Source organism: Moschus berezovskii, chromosome 2 (genome assembly GCF_049115385.1).
Source record: "Moschus berezovskii isolate FMDL1 chromosome 2, NW_MosBer_1.0, whole genome shotgun sequence".
NCBI lineage: Eukaryota > Metazoa > Chordata > Mammalia > Artiodactyla > Moschidae > Moschus > Moschus berezovskii.
The window spans coordinates 93,824,245-93,848,635 of NC_142461.1; the positions used below are offsets into that span (position 1 = coordinate 93,824,245).

The following is a 24,391-nucleotide window of genomic DNA, read 5'->3' on the forward strand; positions in this document are numbered from 1 at the left end:
TTTGTTATTTCCCCTCAAACATACCTTAACATTATCTATTTCATTATAAACAAGGTCCTACAATTGGTCATCTGACTCAGTGCCTTACATTTCTGGAATTTGACATTTCAGTCAGTTATGGACACAAGAATGATGTTACAAGTATAATGAAGTAACACACCTGCAAAAAAGCTGAGTGCACTATTTTACCAACGGAGAAGTCCCTACATCATCTGCCATGACGTCCAACATGAACACCAACATAAGCACCCCCAGTCACCCACAAAGTTGTCTTGTCAGGAAGGTCCAGAAGCATTATTTCCCTACGTAACTAACATATCAGCACTGACGAAATACAAAAGCACCCAAGTGCCCTAAGATCGTCACTTTTTGGAACATTTCTTGAATGTAAAATTTTCCTAGGATACAGAGAAATACAAGTTAATAAAATGACAAAGAGATAAGAGAAAATGTCCACCTCTTCTTGCATACAAAGCTTGAGTCAAAACCTTGTATGAGATCAGAAAATTTAATACAATAAACCTAAAAATGTTCAAAAAGTTTCCAATTTGGTGTATTAAATGCAGTTTCAATTATGTCAATATACATAGAGCATATATGCCAATATACAGAGACTAGTTGGAACACATCCTCATTCAGGTTTCTCTAGGAAAATACAGTTCTGTTCTGTTCTGTTCTGTTCCGTCGCTCAGTCGTGTCCGACTCTATGCGACCCCGTGGACTGTAGCCTACCAGGCTTCTCCATCCATGGGATTCTCCAGGCAAGAATACTGGAGTGGGTTACCGTTTCCTTCTCCAGGGGATCTTCCCGACCCAGGAAAATACAGTAAGGAAGATTAATATCTACAAGAAGAATCCGTCATATTTAAAAATCAAGTTAATTAGTAAAATGTATTTTAAGCACAAATTAAAATCAGTATACATTTTCCTCATCTCTAGCAACCAAAAGAGCCCTCATTGGACATAATTATAGCTTTCTTTTCAATGTGTTATCTTGAACATTAACCTAAAAAATATCTTTAAAAGTGCTCTTAGGGGTATCACTTCCTCTTAAGGAACCATAGAGGGACATAAAGTAAGAAAAAGCTACTCTAATCTAAAGGACTATTTCAAGCAAAAATAATTAGAGGAATTCTTTATATCACAAATGTAAGAGGTTTGGGAAGAGAATAGTATATAATAATAATTAAAATCATATATACCTTTCACTTTTCATGCAAGATCGTTTAAAATAGAAATGAAATATAATCGTAAATCACTGAAAGAACAGTCAAGTCTTTGCCCCTAGAGTTCACAGTCAACAAAGAGAGAGAGGAAGGAAGAAGGGAGGAAGGAAAGATGGAAAAGAGGAAGGAAAAAGAAGGGAGGGAGGGAGAAAGGAAGGAAGAAGAAGGAAAGAAAGAAAGTGAAAGACAAAGAAAAAAAGAAGAAAGAATGTGAGAAACATAACAGCATTCTATCAAGTATTTTGTTTTTTAAGAGGAATCTAAAGAGGAAGGATTCTGGTATGCATGCACATGAAATGGCTCAAGATCTAAATGACATGACAAAATTACTAACCACTAAGTATGAGGAGAATTAAGAGGCTACTCTTACACAGGCAACAAACTTTTACTAAGGTTTTAAAACACACAATATAATTTTCTGTGTGTTAAACTATTTTAAAAAACAGCAACAGAGTTTTTTCTAGTTTCGGCATTAACTAACACCAGAGTCAGGGAATATTTGTACTTGGAAAGAGGACAAAATGATTTTGCTAGTGCCTCCTTAACCTATGGTTTATTCAGGGTTAGGATGGGTATTTTAATTTTCAAGGTTTTTTATTCAAAGCAAAAATTATGACTTAAAAACCCTCAAGGCTGTATCATCAGTAAGCCAAGCACATATAATACTATAGAAAACATATATAATTTATTAGATGGACTTAAAAAGCAACACAAATCAATTTTAGGCACTTGTTGAGTACAGACTATGGGAATTCTCTACCAAAGAACATAATAACTAGCAGGCAAGACCATAAAGATTCAAACATTAGTTTTTAGAACAATACACAAGGGCTAGACAATTGATAAGATATATTGCATAATTAACCCAACTGTATCCTGTTACAATTTCTTCATAATTCCATACACAATTTTAGGGTTTAATAGAAGCAGTCATTCTTTAGCATTCAAGTTTTAAAATTCTTTCTTTCCTTTACTCCACCATACCGGTCTTAAATATCACACATTCTTTGTGGGAGCATGATATAGAAGTATTATTTTTATATAAGCAGAACTTTAATTATTTTCTATATTAAATCTGCATTTACAGTGCTGAAACATGATGGCTGATAATTCTGATATTTTTTAAAGTTCATTTCAACAGGTTTAGTTTGTAACGAAAAGTGTCTCATTACTAATTCCTTTAGACAGTTAATGTTTACCTCTGTTCTTTAAGTAAGTGTGAAGGGGAAAAATGGGATGTGGTTTTTGGTTTCAAGGATGTAGGGATGGCTTCAGGTTAAACACTACATATATGATTTGGTTTGTCGTCTTTCTCCTATTATTTGTACTGATATTATTTAACACATACCTCATTTTTGGTAATGGGAAAAGAATACATGTATAACTTAATTCCTTTCACATCTAATTAGCAGCTCAAGGAGCTGGCAGTCAAGGTACTTATCTTTCTCAATCTACTTTTCAGTGTGAGAAGCTAAAATTTATAAGTATTAAAATGCTAAATACAGTATAATTTAAAGGACTTTTACTGCAGGCATTTATGTGCTGTGCACACAGCAAGCCAGTTTGTGATGTACTCAACAACTCTGACAATACTCTCTAACAAGCAAAGTGCAAATCAATGAATCAAGCCAGTGGAGGATAGCACAGGACAAAAGAACCAACTTAGAGGCTGGCAGTTTAGAGAATAATGGATATAGGTAAAGTTGAGAATATCTCCAGGACCAAGAGAACATATCTTTGTTGATGGGGAAAGGAGTGCAGGGGATGCTGAGCTATGGGAAAGCCAATCCCAAAGCAAGAAGTTCCAGATTATACTTGGACAGTGGCAGGGTTCAAAGTTAAGTCATGCAAAACCTGGCCTTGAAAGATGGGATTCATTTCAGGATACAACTGGGCAATTGAGACAAGATAACCCTAGAGTTCACAGATAGTCTGGGATGTGCTGCTATCCCCTATATACAAAGTAGAACACGACAGATAAATTCCCGAAAAGGCTTGCAGAGAAAACGAGAAAGTTGTCTAAAGTTTTTCTATTTACACTAATATAGACAAATTTTGAGGTTGTCTGTACTGTATGTGGTTGCTGTAGTCACAGCAAGAAATGTAAAGTGCCTAAGAGATGGGACAGTAGAATCCCATTTCTAGGCATCTTCGTACTATACACTCAGACAAAAGAGACAAGAATGTCTCAGGGACTTCCTGCCTTTGCTCGGTGCCCTGCACTTCTCTGATCCCACTGTAACTACCTACTAGGCACTTCTTGAAGACCAGAAAACAGAAACTCTTTTCTATTTCATGCCATGCTTCTAAAATCACTTTAACTACCTGCATTAAAAATGCCAGACAGCAGGTGAAGCACTTTTTTATTCTTAAGGCAAAATGTCATATTCCCTACCCACTTTCCCCTGCACCCCAAACCACCAGCCTTCAATGTATTCTTTGCCCATCCATGAGGGCCAAAGAAGACAGAACTGGAAAATTTCAAACAAGGATCCTCATTAGAATGTGTAAGATATACTTTCTAAATGCTGCATGACAAAATTAAACATATTCAAATGCATTTAGCAATATGGTTCCTTTTATCATGGTATTGAGAGAAGTTACACAATTTTCAAAATTAGTATCAAACATAGAATATTTATATCCAGTCACATGAACAGAGGTATGGAGCTTTGTTCTTTTCAAAGTTGAGCATGATAACCCTAAATAAGATGTTTGTTTAACCCAAATGCAGTATATCAAAAAACCAAAAACAATGCCCTTTGCTTAATCCCACTTAAAAACTACATATAAATTGCCAACATGACTATTCATGAGGTGCTCCATGTTATTTGGAAGTAATACTGTTAAAATGATTTTGATGTATTTTCACATTACAAATTAAAAAATTTTTTCTGCTGTAATTCTGATTTTATGCACAAGTATAAAGGTACCCTACAATACCTGGGGTCACAAGAGCGTCAGACACAGCTTAGTTACTAAAACAACAAACAACAAAAAGGTAACCATCTTATTTCTAACGCCTGGTCTAGAGGGTAGGATATAACCAAAAAAGCATTCTCACGATGCCATGTCAATCACTACACCAATTGTAACAAGGTAAGACACGCTTTAAACATCCAATTAAGATTAAATTTTGGCCAACACCTTGATGACAAGGGACGGACTATGCGGTTAATACAGCTGAACTAATGTGGCAGCAATCCAAGGAACTCAAATTGAAAGGCAAAAAGGATAAAAGGTGTGGATTTGCTGGGTTACTTTACAGAGTATTTGTTTCTGATGACACTGCAACATCTACAAAATAGATTTGGGTTTTTAATTTACAAGCAATTCCTTATAGTGATTTGAAAAAAGTATGAGGACATATGAACAACTGAAGTTTAGTAATTTAGGATTTACTTTTTAAAAGGAAATTGACAAATATTAAAGTGTTATGCTTGCATTTTGAACATAATATAAATATAAAACAAAACATAACATATAATTTTAAACACTGATATCCCATGCCTGACTTGGATTTATATAATGAGTATTTTATATTTTATAGAAAAGAATTTTCCGAGTTGTCAATAATTATAGTATGTACTATTTCTCATCAAAATCTTTGAAATTTAAAAGGGTGGTATTAAAAGTAATTTTCTTCCCTTGAATATTCTAAAACACGCCAGTTTTGCACTAGTCATCAGATTTTCAGGGCATGGAAGATATACCAACATAGTACCCAAGAATATGTTTTATCATATTTAGGATAAGTTTGCTTACAGTTACAACAGAAATACCTTAGATTTTCAGATGCAGAAAAAAAGAAATACCCGAGTAAACATAAAAAGTTTGGGGGCTAAGTTACTTCTTAATAAAAATAATACATTATGATGATCAATTTTTAAACCAAATTCTTAAAAGCATTAAAAAAATTCATATTTTGGAATTATCAAACAATACATTCACGTGGTGTAAGATGATAAAAGAAAACTTAGACACAAATAAAACCTCAAACAATTTCAACTCCTAAGAAATTAGAAATTTTCAAATTAAGAAATTATCTTCACTGCTTAGAAAATACGCTTCACCTCTCATCTCAAATTCACTTTAAATGCTTGACATATAATTTGGTATCTAAGAAGACTGTAGCTAAATTATTTGACAATGTTTACGGTGTGATACTTCTCTTGGTAGACATATTTCACACAACAGTTTCCAATTAATGCTGAAAAAAATCGCTTTATAATTTTAATCACAATTAATGATCGGTCAATTAATGGATTAACAATTCACTCAGTAAATTTAGATGGCATAAGGTCCAATAAAGGGAGCAATCTGATAACTGCTCAGTGTGCTATTCTGCCCACCAGTAATACTAAGTCAAGAATATGACAGATACTCCACTCAGCTAGATTACAGCTTTCCACGTATGTGATTTGCTCAATAAAAAATTAGGGACACAATGTGAAGCTTTTCCTTTCTTTTTCTCTTAAAAGAGCGGCTCAATGATTTGGGGGTGGGTTAGTACGATACAGAGAACACAGGGGAAGTACAAAACGGCACCCACCATCAACGCCAGGACTCATCCCAATATGTTTGTTATAAGGATATTAGTTTTTGTGTTATTTGCTCTTCTTTAAGAACATAAATCAAAGCCATTAACTCGAACTTGAGGTATATACACAATACATACACAACTTATGCAAAATACTTTTCATAATTACATTTTAAAATATTGGAAACTGAGTATCTGTGCTGATTTGTATTTTGACTTAATGGAACAGGAAGAGAACAACATTCAACAAGGGAGGGTTATACTGATAATAAAGCTCTGAAAGTTAAAAATGTCTTCCTCTCCCTTTGTACTTACCACAGGCTACACAATGTCCTGAGAGGATTCATTATGAGAAAAATGTCAATCACAGCTTTAAGACCTTGCTTTGGAAGGAACTAATGAGAAAGCAGATTGAAAGGTGAAACTTCATCTGTGTTTTCAAATAAGTGGTCTTAATTTTTCTTCTTATAGAAAAAGTTTAAATGTTTAAATCAGTTTATCATAAATTATCTAAACCATTAAATTTTTCAGCTTCAGGTAAAGTCCAGCACTTCATTTACACAAAGTCTATGAGAAGAGGTCAGTAGAGATCATCTAATCTTAAGTCGTGACATCATCCATTCAAGTCCTTGGCATAATCTATAAAGAAAATAAAATATCTTGATCAAATTTTCAAAAAGCTATGAAGAGCAAACTAAAAGAAGATACCATTTTTTTATCTAAACAACAAAAATTAGAAAAATCAGTATGTGGGTGCTATACTTTCATACAGTACAACTGTACATTTCTGGTTCTGTTTTGTCTCTAGTGCATAGAATACTGCCTGATACATAAAAGAAGCTCAATAATTACATAGTGAAAGCTCATAGAAAGTAATTTAGTAAGAAGTATCAAAAATGCTTAAAATACCAACACTCTACCCTTTTTTCTACTTTTAGAAATATATCCTAAAAAAGATAAGGACATGTTTATGTATTATTACTGTTCATGAAAGCATTTTTAATAGGAAATGGTAAAATCTAGATGTCTGGCAATAGAGAAAAAATTTAACAAATTATGGAACATTCATATGACGATGTATTAAATAATTCCTTTCAAAGATTGTTTTATAATATGACAAAATGCTCACAATATAAATGAAGTAGAAATGGCAGGATATTTAATATATAGTAGCTATTAAAACAAAGTATGCATGTAGTATTTGTGACATCTATACATTAAAAAAATACGAAAGAAATAAAATTTCATATTACTAACACCAGTTATCATTGAACAATGGGTAATTGAGCATAATCCAAAATATAGAAAGAGATATTTATTATGGTAAAAGAATCTAAATGTTTATTTTGCAAGAGGGAAATATAACAAAATGAAGGACTATTATGAAGCATCAATCAATATCTATGAGGAGATTTTACAGATCTGAGAAACAATGCTACCACATTAATATTTAAAGTCAGAACTCAGGTTTTTGTGCCTAAGTCTAAAAATGTAAAGACAATAGAAATAGAAGGAAAAGAGGGCAATGAAGTAAATCAACGATTGTTTTGGTACAGGCCCATACTTTTTTTCTTTTAATTCGTCACCTTTAAACTACTCAAAAGGAAACAATACAATAACAAGATGAGTAAATTAATTAATTCTACACTGTTAAAGGTACAGGACTTACTTAAGAGCAAACCAGAGACTGCACTAAGAACTTAATATCCATTATCTAATCTTCACAGTACTAGGACCAGAACCCTTCCCATATTACAGAGGGAGCCTGACCTTAGAGACTGAGGTGGGAGTCAAAATGTCACCAATACTAAAACCAAGACTAAGGTGGTCAGATTACACAGGAAACAACATTTCCCCTAAACCAAACATTTCCATTTGCTAACTCTTGCAAATGGAAGACCACATAAACCCAAAACTGAAAAGATGGCATCATCTGCTGATGTCCCCCTTTAAAAATAAAACTGCCGGAACTCAAAATAGAGAGGGGTGATGGCTGCATCACACTGTGGATGTACTTAATGCCCATGTATTGTACACTTAAAAAAGGTTAAATTACCAGTTTTATATTATATGTATTTTGCCACAAAAATTAATAAGTAATGCTCTTAACACATTAAAACTGCCAGAATTCACATGTATCCTAACTAATGATGTATTTTCCACACAATTACTCAAAGTATACAAGTTAAATCTTTTATTAGTCCTAGACCATTTATCTTTGTTGTCAGATTTAGTATTATAGTCAGTGCTTTTGCTTTAAGACTTTTGATAAAGATAATACAAATAAAGATATACCAATATCTATTTAGGTATCCAATATGTATATAAACTATTTAACAAAGAACTTTGTAGAAGATATTTTTACTTAAATGAGTATGTGGATAGTTGGCATTGTCTGATTTTTTTTTTAATGAACAGATTTGCTATTTTGAGGTTCTAATAACTCAGTTCAGCTCAGTTGCTCAGTCGAGTCTGACTCTTTGCAACCGCATGAATTGCAGCACGCCAGGCCTTCCTGTCCATCACCAACTTCCAGAGTTCACCCAAACTCATGTGCATCGAGTTGGTGATGCCATTCAGCCATCTCATCCTCTGTCGTCCCCTTCTCCTCCTGCCCCCGATCCCTCCCAGCATCAGGGTCTTTTCCAATGAGTCAACTCTTCGCATGAGGTGGCCAAAGGACTGGAGTTTCAGCCTCAGCATCAGTGCTTCCAATGAACACCCAGGATTGATCTCCTTTAGAATAGACTGGTTGGATCTCTTTGCAGTCCAAGGGACTCTCAAGAGTCTTCTCCAGCACCACAGTTCAAAAGCATCAATTCTTTGGCGCTCAGCTTTCTTCACAGTCCAACTCTCACATCCATACATGACCACTGGAAAAACCATAGCCTTGACTAGATGGGCCTTTGTTGACAAAGTAATTTCTCTGCTTTTCAATATGCTATCTAGGTTGGTCATAACTTTCCTTCCAAGGAGTAAGGGTCTTTTAATTTCATGGCTGCAACCACCATCTGCAGTGATTTTGGAGCCCAAAAGAATAAAGTCTGACACTGTTTCCACTGTTTCCCCACCTATTTCCCATGAAGTGATGGGACAAGATGCCATGATCTATGCTCTTCCAAATGTCTGTAATCAGGTAACGGTGCCTTCTATTTGCTAAGATTCAGCTTCAAGTCCAATTTAGTTCTTCAGTTTGGGGATGGGCTTCTTCAGGTGTTAGAAAAGGGCAGAAGCTTGAGGCATAGATATGAATTTACCTGCAGTGGCAGAAACTGCCCCCCTTTTAAGGTCACAGAGAAGGGTAAAACAAATACTGAATTATTGACACTATCTAGCTATGCCTCGTATAACATTCTATGTTCTATATCTCACCTATAACAATGCTGACAAACTCTGCCTGCTTGATATCCTTTCACCCCTGGGCATCAGACTGGGGCAAACTTCTGCTGCAGGCACCACCTTTCCCTCCAGGGCCAAGGATCCTTCTGCCACACACTCTCCAATTCTAACGCTTTTATTTTTTGAAGTGCAGAAACTCCCTTTTGTCAACACTGATGGCATATCTGCAAACTAGTCCCTCATGCAAATCTTCTATTTCAGCTTTTTTATGCATAAAACATTAACTTAAAATAACCGGTCTACATGACTGTTAGGAATAAATGATACACTCTATAGAAAGCATGCAAGGCTCAGGACATACTCAGCAAGTGCCAGTTCCTTCCTTAGAATGTAAGTCTCCACGACAGTGCAGGAACTATTTCCTGACTTGCATGGACTGTGTCTTACATCTCTCCCTCACAAAGTTTTGTACATGGTAACCTTAAATATTTGATTTTAAAAAGAAATACAAGTTTTAAAGTGAAATACATTATTATTCATGAAGAAGACATCTTACCCCTCGCCAGTAAGAGCACAGCATGCCTGGATATGCCACTGGTGATCTTTAATAGAAGTTAGTTTCAAAAACTGGGAGATTTCTGCTACAGTCATGCATCCTTTAACATCTTGTTTGTTAGCAAAAATCAGCAATCCAGCTTTCCTTAGGTCCTACAAAAGCAAACAAAACTGTAAAGGTCAGTTTATTTTTTTCAACACTTTCCAATTTAACAAATTATATTCGATAATCTGTGTAACCTAAATTGTCTCAACTACTTTACATAAAAGTATCTCATAGCTCTTATGATGGAAAGTAGAACATCAAACTGAACACATTTAAATTAATCACTCTAAACTTGCATATATTTACATATTTCTTGCAGTCCTAGATTACATTTTTATGGTCCTACATGCTCTATTTAACAGTCACATCTTCCAATTTAATACACGTCTAACCATTCCCCCAGGATTCCCAAGTGGCTCAATGGTAAAGAATCTACTCGCTAATGCAGGAGACAGAGGTTTGATCCCTGGGTCAGGAAGATCCCCTTGAGAGGAAATGGTAACCTACTTCAGTATTCTTGCCCGGGAAATCCCATGGACAGAAGAGCCTGGTGGGCTAAGTCCATGGGGTTGTAAAGAGTCAGACGTGACTTAGCAACTAAATAACCACCACCCCAACCCCAATTACTCTATAGCGTGGCACTCAAGAGCTTTTCAAAATTCTTGCCCAACCTATACTTTAGGTAGAGCTTCCTTGGTAAACCTAAGGAGAGTTATGGACTTCTCTCTCATAAAAATGTACGTATGTATATATGCCCAAAAGTTTTTGTACAATTTTAGGGTGTTCATAGATATCCTAAAGTCCATTCGTGAATACTGGGCTAAGAAACCATGATGGATCCACTCAACTAGTGGACTGAACTCTCATAAAACTTTGCATATATGAGATACAGAACTAAGGTTTTGATGCTATGTCTGCAAGTGTTCCCAGCTCTGTTGAATGCCATCTTTTTTTCAGGGATCTCAGTGAGAATATTTTGGTTTCAATCATGTGTATGTGTGTATGAAGCAAGAGTCTTCAGTAAGTTTAAACAGACACTGTTCCACATTATTTTACTCTTGCTAGAAGAGAGTCTCGATGGCTTTTCATTCTTTCTGAAGCAAATAAACAAAGTAGTAACTTTCTTACTTGGTTAAAAGGAGTTCTGCTGTATGCTTTACATAAACAATGGAGACTGACTTAGTTACAGCGCCCTCTGCAGGACGGGACTACGGTACTACAGATTTACCTGAATAACTTGGTCAGACAAGGGATACTCTAAAACGAGGGTCCCAAAACTCTGGAATCGAATGCCTGATGATCTGAGATGGCGTTGATGTAATAATAATAGAAATAGAAATAAAAGTGCACAATAAATATAATGTGCTTCAATCACCAGGAAACTATCTCTTTCCCCTCCATGGGACTGTGGAAAAATCGTCTTCCACAAAATTAGTCCCTGGTGCTAAAAAGGTCAGGGACCACTGCTCTGAAAACATTAAGTTCTAAGAGTTCCTATTTATTGCTGTGAGACTCAGGGAGCTCAAACCCATGCTGTGACAACCCAGAAAGGTGGGATGGGGTGGGAGACTCAAGAGGGAGGGAACATATGTATACCTATGGTTGATTCATGCTAATATATGGCAGAAGCCAATACAATATTATAAAGCAATTATCCTTCAAATAAAAATAAATCAAAAAAATAAAATACTACCTCTCCCTCAAGAGAGTTCCAATTCAATCTGTTTCACCTATAGTTCAGATCATCTATTTACATAAGGCAAAAAGTTGAAGGGATGACCTATAACTGGTGTTCATGCATTATCAAGTATATGATTTTTATCTTATGTGCTTCGTTGACTATGCCAAAGCCTTTGACTGTGTGGATCACAATAAGCTGTGGACAATTCTGAAAGAGATGGGAATACCAGACCACCTGACCTGCCTCTTGAGAAACCTGTATGCAGGTCAGGAAGCTACAGTTAGAACTGGACATGGAACAACAGACTGGTTCCAAATAGGAAAGGGAGTACGTCAAGGTTGTATATTGTCACCCTGCTTATTTAACTTATATGCAGAGTACATCATGAGGAACGCTGGGCTGGAAGAAGCACAAGCTGGAATCAAGATTGCTGGGAGAAATATCAATAACCTCAGATATGCAGATGACACCACCCTTATGGCAGGAGGTGAAGAAGAACTCAAAAGCCTCTTGATGAAAGTGAAGGAGGAGAGTGAAAAGGTTGGCTTGAAGCTCAACATTCAGAAAACAAAGATCATGGCATCTGGTCCCATCACTTCATGGGAAATAGATGGGGAAACAGTGGAAACAGTGTCAGACTTTAGTTTTCGGGGCTCCAAAATCACTGCGGATGCTGATTGCAGCCATGAAATTAAGACGCTTACTCCTTGGAAGGAAGGTTATGACCAACCTGGATAGTGTATTAAAAAGCAGAGACATTACTTTGCCAACAAAGGTCCATCTAGTCAAGGCTATGGTTTTTCCAGTGGTCATGTATGGATGTGAGAGTTGGACTGTGAAGAAAGCTGATCGCCGAAGAATTATTGCTTTTGACCTGTGGTATTGGAGAAGACTCTTGAGAGTCCCTTGGACTGCAAGGAGATCCAACCAGTCCATTCTAAAGGAGATCAATCCTGGGTGTTCATTGGAAGGACTGATGCTACAGCTGAAACTCCAATACTTTGGCCACCTCATGCGACGAGTTGACTCACTGGAAAAAGACTCTGATGCTGGGAGGGATTGGGGGTGGGAGGAGAAGGGGACGACAGAGAATGAGATGGCTGGATGGCATCACAGACTCGATGGACATGAGTTTGAGTGAACTCCGGGAGTTGGTGATGGACAGGGAGGCCTGGTATGCTGTGATTCATGGGGTCGCAAAGAGTCGGACACGACTGAGCTACTGAACTCAACTGGAAAATGGAACAGTTATCAATAGTTGATATATGGCTGAATCACTTGAGCAGATGGACTTTCCATGGGATTTAATTCCTATCTTCCTATAGTTTAGGTTTCACTACCTCTTCCTGCCAGCATGTGTTGAAATCTTTATATAGGTCATGCCAGGTAATGCTGGCATGTTCAAGGGACAAACTTTAGAAATATGTGACAACAGAAATATTTGGCACAAGTTAGGACACATAGTTTATGCTATTTATAAGTAACCTATATTCATCCCTTTTATTAACAAAATTATTTGGAGGGGCCCGTAGACTGAAAACTGGAAAACCTAAGAAACAATCAGGTACTGCAATGTCTAAAGAAAAAAGAAAAAAACCCATATTGAATGTAATTTTTCTAGATATTAAAGGCTCAAATTTTATTTAAGGTTCTTGATTTTTTTAAAGCTATGTTATCTACATTTAAATATTTAGGAAAAGAGGAAAATTAAGTCTTCCTTTACTTTTTATTAAAATAACCTCACAACAAAGTATGCATTATGCTAATAGTAGAAAAGAGATACACTGGTTTAAGGCTGTTAACTTGACTTAACAAGAGGTCAAGTACAAGCTAAAGAGTGGTGATCTTTTGTACATTACCCATTTTAAACACTTTGAAAAAGTTCTGCTCCATACCACAGACTTCTGTTCTTAAGAGTCTAAAAATAGTTTTTAGCTTAGTCAAGGAAATGAATAGTAGCACATACAAGACATATTTACTTATTAACATTGTCTATATGCCATATATAGTTGTCAATTTGTTTCTCAAACTCCATTTGTAGAGATAATTACCAGAAGTAATTCATTCTGAAGTGAATTCATTCATTAGAATTGAGTCATTCTGAATAAAATTCATCTATTTCTTTGTCTTTGGAATTTTTAAAAAAATTTATGAGTTTCAATGTTTTTGCACTTCACTTAAGATGAAGCTTTCAGAAATGTATTTAGTTGTATTTAGCTGTAGTTTTGTATTTAGCTGTAGTTCTGTGTTTTGTAATAAACAGAATCATTACTGGTGATGATAAGAAGACCGTTGTGGTATGCATGAAGCACTTGACTAACCCATGTAGAAATTTGTTTTTCATTCACAAATTCTCATCCTTGAGCTGGAAGCTCCTCCCCAGAACTCTGCCTATTGGCTCTTCCTGACCCTATTAAGTAACTTAACTCTCGCTCCCAATTTCACCTGTAATTCCTTTCTTTTCTGGTAATCTCATCCCTTCTCCTTTCACTTTCAAGCTAGGTTCTATTTCTGGCTTTTACTATTTTTCTTAGTGAAGAGCCTGAATGATGTGAATGCTTAAATTCAAAAGCTCATCAATTCACATAAACTACTGGGCCTCAGTGTGCTAGTCCATAAAAGATGAGGTTAATTGATCTATGCAAGTTAATGACTCAACTCATAAAATCCAACAACTCTGTTAGGGCCCTACTCTCTGGACTTTTTCTAATACTGATGTCCTACATATTGGCCAATTAAGAGTAAGAATCAAATAGGGAGGCTACCTGTTAACAAAGTAAAAAATATAGTCAAGAGACAAATACATTTTGCGTCTTATTTTTCTTTTTCTAAAGTCTTCATAAAACAACAACAGAACAACTCTTTGGTAAAAACTGAAGAATGGCGCATTGTTGTAAAATGCAAAAGGGAAATTTTAAAAATCCTTAGCTGGTGCTTCTTTTATTGTTTACTCTTTCTCAAACTAGAATTGAAAATTGTTAAATACATGTTCAAAGGCAAGATGAGTTTTTAAAACAAATTCCAAAGGATTTAACAACTGCTAGAATCCGTTCAAAACAGCATCTTGGTGGGTATGACCACCACAAGCAAAACAGGAACTTCAATTTACGTAACTACTTCACCAAGTTTCCTTACATGTGAAACATACAAAAATTCTTAATGAAAATCACAAAAGCAAACCACTGACTCAATATTAAAACTAATATAAAACCTTATTACAAAGATATCCCAGTTTCCTGAAGCTATATTAAAATTCCATTCAAAAATTATACAACACATTTAAGTATTTACTATTCTATTTCCACCTGTGAGTTGAGAAAGTAACATCTCTGATAAGAGAAGTAAAAATAATCAGATGCCACTACAGTTGGCCTTCCTTATACATGGGTTCTGCAGTCACATATTCAATGAACCTCAAGTTGAAGATACTCAGGAAAAAAATTCCAGAACGTTCAAAAAGCAAAACTTGAATTTGCTGCATATTTTCATAGCATTTACACTGTACTAGATATTACAGCAATCTACAGATGACTTAAAGTATACAGGAGGATGTGCATAGGTTATATGTAAATACTGTACCATTTTATACAAGGAACTTGAACATCTTTGGATTTTGGTACCTACGGGCATCCTAGAACCAAAACTCTGCTAACACAGAGGTACAACTCTATTATAAATAATATATGATTTTATAGTTACTATTATCATTACTGACTATATTATTCAGTCCATTTAATTCTCAAATTATGTTAACAGTTATATTTCTCAAGGACTAAAAAATGTGGCTAGTTAAATAGTTTTGTTCGGTTGAGGGAAAAATATCAGACTAAAGGGCAACAAATTTAAGTATTAGTCTGAGTTATAATGAGAACTTACTGTGTGTCTTAGAAATAAGACGTTATAAAATCTTAATGATAATCCTCTGTATGATTAATCTATTTAAAATGAAAGCCATTTTAGATCTTTTTGTCCAGGAGAACTTCTAAACCAAATTTATCTAAGATAAATGGAGTTAAAAATCTACAACTGACTCCACAATCTTTCTACTGCTTCCAGATACACTTCCAAATTGCAAACTGTCAAAATTACAAACTTAGCAGATAAATAATTTTTTCCGAAAATCTGAAATAGTACCCCCATGAGAAAATAGAAAATAAAAATGTGATAGAAATATCCCCCCAACACACATCTAATGCCAGAATCCTACTTACCTCATGGGCTAACATTTTATAGAGTTCTTCTCTAGTTACAGAAATCCTTTCTCTGTCTGTACTGTCCACAACAACTATTACAAACTAAAATAATTACAAAAAAAGTCATTAGTGATTACATAATTTGCTATCTGTAAAATTTATCAAGTATTTATTTGATTCACAGTCTAACAACTATCAAGAAATTAGAACCTTATGGTATAGTATTGAAAACCAGAGATACCCACTATACATTGTGAAGCCTAAAGGTCTAATCTTTAATTCAAACATATTCACTAATTTTTAGGAGAAAATAAAAGACAATATGATGTCATCATTCCATCAGAATATTCTGCTAATAAACTAAGCAAAATATAACATGCTTGTTTTCTAAATTAATATCTTAATTCTATAATATCTTAATTAATATCTAATATTTTAATTCTATTTGCACTGTAAGTCCATAAGACAAAAATATATTATGGCCCTAAATTTAAGTTACTTCTAGACAGATACTATTTATTAATGTCAATCTAAAAATCTGAAAGGGCAGGTATATGAGAATAAAGTAATATGAGAGTTAATTTTCAAAAAAAAAAAGCAACAAATTGAAAGAATAAATCTGTATCTAAAACCAATAAATCTGTATCCCTGTTACTGCAATCACAACTCTTTCCTGAACTGATGATGAGACCAGCATCAGAAGATGCAAAGACTCATAAAGGAGCTGTGCAGGACTGAGCTACAATGCCCCCTCCTTCAACTCCATGAGCTCCAAAAGGCACTGGGGCAACAGGAGCAGGTACAGTCACTGTATGATGGCACTGGTGATGCCCAAGTTAATTCTGCCTGCCTATTACTAGAACTGTTTAGAACTAGCTTTTCATTTCCAAACAAACCACTTAATTTTCAGGATCTTTTCTATTATTCAGATTTCATCAACCACAATGCAGATGGATAAGAGAACTGCTACCTGACCTCTTCTCTCACTGAGAATTTACTGATATGTGGTTACATTGCTCTAAGACATGTCCTACTCTAAACCTAAGCTATTGACTTTCAAGATGCTGACATGAATTTATAATACATGCAGCATTTTATATGGGAATACTAATCATATATATACTCCTCCTTCTCCAAAAGACATGATCAAATTCTTAACAGAGTGTTAGGGAATTAGGTCATTAGAGACATTTAATAGTGCCTCAATGATATCATATTCATCCATATATACAGTTGGGAGACTTACTAACTTATAACCAGCACTACAAAAACAAATGTCACAGCCTTTAATCTTACGAGGTCTATACAGTGAAGCTCTCAAATGTCAGAAATTTCCTCTTGGCAAATAATATATAAATAAAACATATGACTATATCTAAACTGTTTTATAATAAAAAGAGTTCTTTAATATGCAATTGCATTGCATAAAAGAAAATACACGGTAAAATTCTGAACAAGGATTCAAACCACCAGAGTCCTCTCATTTAACTCGGATTTCCTCTATGCAGACACAAGTAAATAGTAAGAGAGAAATGCAGTTACAAACTGTGAAATGGAGTATTTTAGAAAAACAATGATTTAAGACAAGCTCTGGGATCAGTATAAAATCAAACTAATCAATCACCAATTCTTCTTACAAACGTTCAATGAGAATGGATATTCAGAACAATGGCCCTGAAAGAGGGAATTAAAGATTTCACTATGTTTAAAGTCTGCTTATATTAATATTAATATACAGTGATATCTCAAAAAGATAACTTTAAGAGTTCATATCTAGAAAGTGTTTCCCAAGTATTATATTCACAAAAGACAGTATATTAAGAAACATACCTCTGTGTTAGTATAGTAAGTGTTCCAGGAAGAACGAAGAGATTCTTGGCCACCAATATCCCACATTAGAAAACGTGTATTATTAATCACTATCTCTTCTACATTACTTCCTATTGTTGGGGACGTATGTACAACTTCATTCATAGAACTGGGGAAAAAGTTCAAATATATCACAATTAGCAAAGAAACTAGATTGTTTGCATATTTTTCAACTAAGGGATAAATCAGCATAACCTCCTTTTATATTTCATACCCAAATATCCCCTTTCCAGGAGGTTTATTAAGAGTGAACAAAGGGCTCACTACTGTATCTATAGCACAGGGAACTCTAGTTGGTGCTCTGTGGTGACCTAAATGGGAAAGAAATCCAGAAAGAGAAGGTATGTATTTATGTATGGCTGATTCACTTTGCTGCAGAGCAGAAACTGACATACCAGTGTAAAGCAACTATACTCCAAATTAAAAAATAAATAAAAACAGGATACTACATGTTACACATATATTACACACATGTGTAGGATTTCCAAGGTGGTTCAGTGGTAAAGAATCTGCCTGCCAATGCAGGAGATGCAGGCTTGTTCCCTGAGTTGGGAAGATTCTCTGGAGAACAATTCTCCAGAATTCTCGCCTGAGAAATCCCATGAACAGAGGTGCCTGGCAGAATACCATCCACTGGGTCACAAGAGTCGGACATGACTTAGCGACTAAACAACACCACCACACATAAATAAATTATGTTCAAAAGAATACTAACAAATACACATACTGGACTCTCTGTGTTGAAAACACTATATTCCTGGAATCATAGATAGGAACCATCCCTAATTTTAAAGATGCGCTCTTTGGTAAAATGTGAAATACATCACTATCATGTGCTGTATAAAAACAATAAAGCTCTTTGAAACTTCAAAAAAAGAGTGAATGAAGAGTTCAAACAGGTGGAACTAGTTAGTGGACTAGCTGGAACACTTTATAATTTCATTCCAAGAAACTACAGAAACAAATATTTGTCTGCTCTCTACAAGCAAAACAACTGAACAACATGCTCGACGTCATATAAAGTTCTAGCTCTCTAAAGCAGTTGCTTAAGTTGGGTTCCTAGTTGATGGCCAACCTGCCTTCTTACAGAGTAATGTGGATTCCATAAAATTTTTATGCTTTCGCTAATTAAGTACTTTGCCAACCAAGGTCCGTCTAGTCAAGGCTATGGTTTTTCCCATGGTCATGTATGGATGTGAGAGTTGGACTGTGAAGAAAGCTGATCGCCAAAGAATTGATGCTTTTGAACTGTGGTGTTGGAGAAGACTCTTGAGAGTCCCTTGGACTGCAAGGAGATCCAACCAGTCCATTCTGGAGGAGATCAATCCTGGGTGTTCATTGGAAGGACTGATGCTAAAGCTGAAACTGCAATACTTTGGCCACCTTATGTGATGAGTTGACTCACTGGAAAAGACTCTGATGCTGGGAGGGATTGGGGGTGGGAGGAGACGGGGACAACAGAGAATGAGATGGCTGGATGGCATCACCGACTTGATGGACATGAGTTGGAGTGAACTCCGGGAGTTGGTGATGGACAGGAAGGCCTGGCGTGCTGTGATTCATGGGGTCGCAAAGAGTCGGACACGACTGAGTGACTGAACTGAACTGAATTAAGTATCACTCAGGCAGAGAAAGTAATTATAAACAAAAAGATACAATTTTTTAGGTAGTCAGTACTTACAACTGGTAAAGGATGGTAGTTTTTCCTGCATTATCCAGCCCAACAATGATAACTTTGTGCTCTGGAAAAAAAAAAAAACCCACAGTGATTTATTAATCAAAAACTAAAAATTTTCGCATTTCATCTACTCTTCTCAGCCATGGTATAATTCAGTGTATGGCATTTTATTCCTTCTTGTAACTCAAAAGAACATCACAGCAAGAGAAGAATTATGCTGTTGGTCTAACCCCTCATTCCACAGAGAGAAGTTTCACCTGTCTAGGAAGCCAGAAGTACTACATTCTTTCCATTCCTTGGAAGCTGACTCTCAGTCAACCATCCTAAATGCAAGCACAACAATTTATGTAAGACTTAACATGTTAATGTTTCACACTGGACTAAGTTACTTAAGTTCTAAATGTGAACTTAAGGCATTAATGGGGTATGTACAGGTGAGATGGGTGAATGGCAGGGAGAAAAAGGGCAGCCTTTTAAAGCTGCTGTCAGGCATCTCTAAGTATCCAAGCACATGTGAACCATAGGGTCCTTCTAACCACATTTAAGGACCTATGCCTATGGTGGCAGTGACTTCCTGCCCCCTTGGCTTCTACAGCATCACTTTTTCCAACTTTTTCTTCCTCTGTCTTTTATTTTTTCCACCAATTCCTTTTCCTTGGGTCCTCCTTCAAACACTCATGCTGTCTTCTTGCATTCCTTTCACATTTTAGCAAGGTATCCTGGGGCCCATCTATTGCCATCCAGTCTAAAAACAACTCCCAAAGACAGCAGTGCATGGAGGAAGCTAATCTCCAAAGATGGTCTCTGGATATTCACGCCCCCTTAAATCCTGGTTGGTCCTATGACTTGCTTTTAACCAATGAAATGCAGAAGTGACTGTGTGACTTCCACACCTCGATCATCTCACACCTTGCAGTTGCCGCCCAGCTCTTGGAGAACTCCCCCTGGAGTAAGCCAGATACCAGGTAACAAGTCTGACTACCCCAAGATTGCTGTGCACATGAATAAGGAAGCCCGGGAGACGCACAGTTGCCCTCAGCTGTTCTAACCATTCCAGCTGAGATGCCAGACACACAAGCCACCAAGGACATGCAGCCAGGTGGAGCCAGAGATGACTCCAGTTCTAGCTGCCATCCAACTGTAATCAAACGAGCCCAAGCCAGAACTTCCTATATGAGCTTAGTGAGCTCATAGGGCCATGAGAGATAATAAATAATTCCTTTAAGTCATCAAATTTAGAAGAATGGGCTTTTCATATAGAAACAGATAACAGAAGCAAGATGGGAAAACACATGTGGTTGTGTGACGTGGAGCAAATGACTTATTCCTCTAACCCTAAACTTCCTCACTGTAAAACAGGGAGGGACAATACTACTTTTCAGGGTTATATAAGACAGCACCTGGGCAGTGCCCACTACCAAGAAAGACAGTTCTTAATCCATGTTCCCAAATCTTTCCCAAGCTCCAATCTTAGTGGATAGATACAGTGCCCCTCAACACATCCCCAAACCCAATTTTCAAACCTTTTCCAGATTCTATTTCACTTTATTTGCTTACCGGTATTACCATTACTTCAGATGCCTTTGGAGTCCCTCAACCTCAACATCTAATCTGTCACTAAGTTTGAGTCTCCCTCAAAAATATATTCTGAACCTACCTCCTCCCCACTGTGCTACTGCAGTCCTCCTCATCTCACTGTACTTAACTGGACTATCTCCAATCCATCTTCCTGTTGTTTCTTGAGTAATTTTTCTACACTATAAAGCTGATAATGCCACACTCTTATTTAAATGATGGCTCTCCACTTTGACAAGTCTAAGCCTTGTATACAAAGCCAGTCCCGAATGAGTATGCTTCAGCTTTATCCCTCACTATGACCACCAGGCATCTAAGCTGGAGTTCAAGTTGTTCTTCCTACACAAGCTGCCACCTACCTCCACAGCAAACATTTCTCTACTCACGGTGTTTGCCTGTGCTAGAATTATTGTCTCCAGTTCTCCATTTCAAGAATTCCTACTAATCTTTAAGGTACAGCTTCCCAAGAAAAATCACTTTCTCCTGCTCTTCTGCCACACCTCTAACAGAGCACTTATAATGATTTACACGAACATTAACCATCTCAGTTTAAGGAGGCACCATTCAAGGGTACTTCCTAGTAACTTCAACTTTTCTGGTATAATAAATGCTGAATTAATATTCATTCTATAAATAAGAAATGTTAATGATAAATTTGCCAGCAACTTTGGAAAACTCAGCAGTGGCCACAGGACTGGAAAAGGTCAGTCTTCATTCCAATCGCAAAAAAAGGCAATGCCAAAGAATGCTCAAACTACCGCACAATTGCACTCATCTCACACGCTAGTAAAGTCATGCTCAAAATTCTCCAAGCCAGGCTTCAGCAATATGTGAACCGTGAACTTCCAGATGTTCAAGCAGGTTTTAGAAAAGGCAGAGGCACCAGAGATCAAACTGCCAACATCCGCTGGATCATGGAGAAAGCAAGAGAGTTCCAGAAAAACATCTATTTCTGCTTCACTGACTATGCCAAAGCCTTTGACTATGTGGATCACAATAAACTGTGGAACATTCTGAAAGAGATGGGAATACCAGACCACCTGACCTGCTTCTTGAGAAACCTGTATGCAGGTCAGGAAGCTACAGTTAGAAGTGGACATGGAACAACAGACTGGTTCCAAATAGGAAAAGGAGTACGTCAAGGTTGTGTATTGTCACCCTGCTTATTTAATTTATATGCAGAGTACATCATGAGGAATGCTGGGCTGGAGGAAGCACAAGCTGGAATCAAGATTGCCGGGAGAAATATCAATAACCTCAGATATGCAGATGACACCACCCTTATGGCAGGAGGTGAAGAGGAACTCAAAAGCCTCTTGATGAAAGTGAAAGAGGAGAGTGAAAAGGTTGGCTTGAAGCTCAACATTCAGAAAACAAAGATCATGGCATCTGGTCCCATCACTTCATGGGAAATAGATGGGGAAACAGTGGAAACAGTGTCAGACTTTATTTTTTGGGGCTCCAAAATCACTGTGGATGCTGATTGCAGCCATTAAATTAAAAGATGCTTACTCCTTGGAAGGAAAGTTACGACCAACCTAGATAGCGTATTAAAAAGCAGAGACATTACTTTGCCAACAAATGTCCATCTAGTCAAGGCTATAGTTTTTCCCGTGGTCATGTTTGATGTGAGAGTTGGACTATGAAGAAAGCTGATCGCCGAAGAATTGATGCTTTTGAACTGTGGTGTTGGAGAAGACTCTTGCGAGTCCCCTGGACTACAAGGAGATCCCACCAGTCCATTCTAAATGAGATCAGTCCTGGGTGTTCATTGGAAGGACTGATGCTAAAGCTGAAACTGCAATACTTTGGCCACCTCATGCGACGAGGTGACTCACTAGAAAACAGTCTGATGCTGGGAGGGATTGGGGGGGGGGGAGGAGACGGGGACGACAGAGAATGAGATGGCTGGATGGCATCGCCGACTCGATGGACATGAGTTTGAGTGAACTCCGGGAGTTGGTGATGGACAGGGAGGCCTGGCGTGCTGTGATTCATGGGGTCGCAAAGAGTCGGACACGACTGAGCGACTGAACTGAATTGAAGGATAAAAGAGCTCTTTAAGAAAAAGCTTTTGCAGTCAGGTGGTAGATGTTTTCCAAACACAACATTTACCATTAAGAGGAATTCCTAATGCGATATAGGTACTTCCTATTACACAAAAATATGAAGATCAAATAAACAGAAAAAAAAATTGCTTTAAATAATATACTTTAGCAGACCAGTGCTTTCTTTTTTAGGTTGCACAGCATGTGGGATCTTTGTTCACCAATCAGGGACTGAACTTGCACCCCCTGCAGTGGAAGTGCAGAGTCTTAACCACTGGACCACCAGGGAAGTCCCAGAAAGTTTTAATAAAATCAATTTTGTCCAGTCACTCATATCTTTGAAGAGCAGGAAGCTTAGAACCACTAGCGTCCTAAAGTGACGTGACCATGCTCCCCCAACACAGGTTCTTAAAAGTCATTTAAAAAATGCAGGTCCCAGTCTATTTCATCTTTAGAGATGACTAGGGTGAAGGAACTGAGAAAACGAGAACTACCTGACAAGTGCAGCTTCTTCCTAAGGAAAAGTACAGGGTGACTGGATTAAACTCAGGAGCATGGGCTTCCTCAAAGGGAATGTTAAAAAGGCAGTGGCAAATCCACCTTCACAGGAAGGTCACACCTGAACAGGCCGATTACTGAGTCCTTGGGGCAGGGGACCTTTATACCTGGGAAGTTTTTAAATAGCATGGCAATTTTGCCTGACTATATATTTTTCTATGTCCTCAAATTGAGCACTCCCTCTTTGATGACAGATATCTTTTCCAGTTCTAGTAATACTAGTAATTATAAACATTTTAATACAAGCAGAATTCACATTGGGCTATTTTCTGACCTCTGACTTACGTGCGTTTTTAGTTTCCCACTTACATAAAATACTAGTTTTTAATAATATAATTCATGAAACATCAGCTTATTTTTAAGTTTCAGGAACGTTTTTTTGTCAACCTGTTTGTATTAGTTGCAGGACTAAATTTCTCCATAATGGAGTGGGTAGCCTTTCCCTTCTCCAGGGGATCTTCCCAACCCAGGAATCGAACCCAGGTCTCCTGCATTGTGGGCAGCTTTTTTACCAGCTGAGCCACAAGGGAAGCCCCGACTTTCACTTGTATTAGTTGCAGGACTAAATTTAGACAGACTTGCCAGTACTCAGGAAGAAAATACAATTACCCTGACCAATGAGAGAAATGGTACTCTAAAAATAGTACAAAATTAATAGGGGCAAAACCAATGCAAATTTAGGCAAGGATCTATAATACATAACTACACAGTAACTAAAAAACGTGTGTGTGTGTGTGTGTCTGAATCTTACACAGAGAGATCACAAATACAATAGCACTATCTCTGGCAAGGTCCTTAGTCCCTAAAGTGGTTAAACACTTATTCTAACCATGCTGCCATTTTTCAAATTATTTTGCAATTTTCTCTTGCAATTGCTTTCAGAGCCTGAGATACACTATTCTGAACACTCCCAATGGTTGCCGTTTAACCCCTGAAGATGAATTTGATTTTAAAAGGGGAAGGGAGTCACATGGTATCATCTCAGTCATAAGGTAAAAGGCAGTTAAGATGAGTGTTACCTTTTCATTATTAAATGAGGTGTGATCCCTAAATGATGATTTTAAAATGTGCCTCTAAAAAAAT

At 36.8% G+C, this 24,391-nt stretch overlaps 1 protein-coding gene across 3 annotated transcripts in view; it reads right to left on the minus strand.

Annotated features, from left to right (window-relative positions):
- Window positions 1-24,391, minus strand: part of ARL5A (ARF like GTPase 5A) — a 50,761-nt gene that overhangs the window by 18,125 nt on the left and 8,245 nt on the right. The window contains exons 2-6 of one of the 3 annotated variants that reach the window (XR_008682057.2): window positions 19,131-19,191; window positions 17,411-17,558; window positions 15,599-15,682; window positions 9,662-9,813; window positions 6,082-6,405 (exon numbers count right to left, since the gene is read on the minus strand). Coding sequence is in view for 2 of the 3 variants with exons in the window: in XM_055397134.2 (XP_055253109.1) it covers window positions 6,357-6,405; window positions 9,662-9,813; window positions 15,599-15,682; window positions 17,411-17,558; window positions 19,131-19,191 (494 nt within the window). In the remaining variant the exon portion in view is untranslated. Of the gene's footprint in view, window positions 1-1,889; window positions 6,406-9,661; window positions 9,814-15,598; window positions 15,683-17,410; window positions 17,559-19,130; window positions 19,192-24,391 lie in introns of those variants that run through there. The other 2 variants (XM_055397134.2, XM_088829428.1) reach the window with 2 other exon arrangements.